This window comes from Amphimedon queenslandica, unplaced genomic scaffold (genome assembly GCF_000090795.2).
Source record: "Amphimedon queenslandica unplaced genomic scaffold, v1.1 AMPQUscaffold_11453, whole genome shotgun sequence".
Lineage (NCBI taxonomy): Eukaryota > Metazoa > Porifera > Demospongiae > Haplosclerida > Niphatidae > Amphimedon > Amphimedon queenslandica.
Window position 1 is genome coordinate 2,841 of NW_003548305.1, and position 1,749 is coordinate 4,589.

At 33.8% G+C, this 1,749-nt stretch overlaps 1 protein-coding gene across 1 annotated transcript in view; it reads right to left on the reverse strand.

Moving 5' to 3' along the window:
* Positions 1 to 1,278, reverse strand: part of LOC100638444 (uncharacterized) — a 3,542-nt gene extending 2,264 nt beyond the window's left edge. The window contains exons 1-5 of the mRNA XM_020005408.1: positions 1,242 to 1,278; positions 909 to 1,187; positions 400 to 678; positions 282 to 350; positions 41 to 234 (exon numbers count right to left, since the gene is read on the reverse strand). Coding sequence (XP_019860967.1) covers positions 41 to 234; positions 282 to 350; positions 400 to 678; positions 909 to 1,187; positions 1,242 to 1,278 — 858 coding nt within the window. The remainder of the gene's footprint in view (positions 1 to 40; positions 235 to 281; positions 351 to 399; positions 679 to 908; positions 1,188 to 1,241) is intronic.
* Between the last annotated feature and the right edge of the window lie 471 nt (positions 1,279 to 1,749).

Here is a 1,749-nt window from a genome sequence, read left to right on the forward strand (position 1 = left end):
TATTGATAATATTACATCTAGTTTCAACAATATTCATGACTTCTTCCACTGAACTGACGGAGGACAACTCTTTTTTCACTTCAGGAAAGCAACGTGAGAGATACTGTTTAATATCATCAGCTGAAGATACATTCTCCACTACTAGTTGTATTATCTCATGACGTAGGTCACCAAACTTAACACGGACTTCATCAAAACGACAATTGTAGACTTCACTAACAAAGACCTCTTCAACTATCAGTGGTCATAATAATAATGTATTATTAATAATAGTATCTTACCTGATGATATTGGTGCAATAGACAAGTCAGTTTCACTTGGATCAGTGACAGTATCAGATAAGAAAGTATCTACAATACAATCCTGTATAGTGCATTGTGATTTACACTATCATCTTACCACATTCTTTTAATATGTCTTGTCCTATAGTCTTTGCTTCATCTGATTTCAGTAAGATGTCTCTTAATGCTCTCAATTTGTTATGATCTTCAGTTATTGAAGTCCGTATTTCTCTCAGTGTGTCTCCTAATAGGAAACCCCCAACACTCTCCACTCTAGTCCTGGTCTCATTTGATATCAGTCTCTCTGTACATAACAGATCAACTGACTCCTCACTGATGGACACTAAAGACAGTCTAACACTGTAACGCTGGAATAACTCACTAGCTGGATCAGACACTGTGTCAATAAGGAAGGATGTCATTATTAGTAGTAGTAGCTTCATTTTAGTACACTAATACACTATTGTATAGTAACAAATTATTGTTGGGCTCTAAAAAGAATTATTCATTTTTGTATTTTAATTTGATACCATCTCATCACTAGATTCACTACCTAACGTACATGTACAAATATACTTATTATTATTATTATTAATTATTATTATCATTATTATATACATCACTTACATTTACTAATTCTTTCAGCTGATGATACTTCTCCAATTCTACGTAGTCCATTAGCCAGTGTGATCCAAGACAATGGTCCAGTTACATTATCTGCTCTAGAGAGCCATTTCTCTAGACATTCCATCAAGCAACGACTAGCCCCAGCTCTTCCATAGTCTGCTTCAATAGTTTTCAGTGTCTGTAGACTCAGACCCAGTTTCAGTCCAAACTCAAACCACTTCCCTTCAGTAAACCCAGTGATCAGTAGCTCCTCGTGTATCTCAGCTAGTCTCTCCTTCTCTATAGTATAACAAGTGGTAGTAGTATATCATTATTGACAGTTACTTCACTCACCTAAGGACAATGCTCCTATTCTTCTTCTCCTAGCCATTTCAATACTATTAGTGGACAGTGGTAGCCACACCCACAGACACAATGACTGGGTGGTAAAATTTAATTTTAATTTTTTTAATTTAATTTTTTATTTTTAGATCTATTTCTAGATTATTGTATAACTCATCCAGTCTTAGGCAGTGCAGTCTATTACTGTACAGTTTGTACTTAAATTGCAACTTTATTCAGCACTGACAGATAATGTTCAATGAACATTACCTGATTCAATATGTACTTGTGTAGAAAGTTTGAGCTAAAAAATTTTTTGAGTTAGTGCCATTGAAAAAAAATACCTATGGCTATATATAGTCCATGGTTTTTTCCAAAAATGGCTCCAAAGTTAATCTAAACTTTTATTACATTTTCTGGTACATATTGATGTCTTTATACTACGTAGAAAGTTTAAGCTGATTCCAACTTCAATTTTTCAAGTTAATTAAGCCAATTTTTGAAATGCCAAAATTCTAAA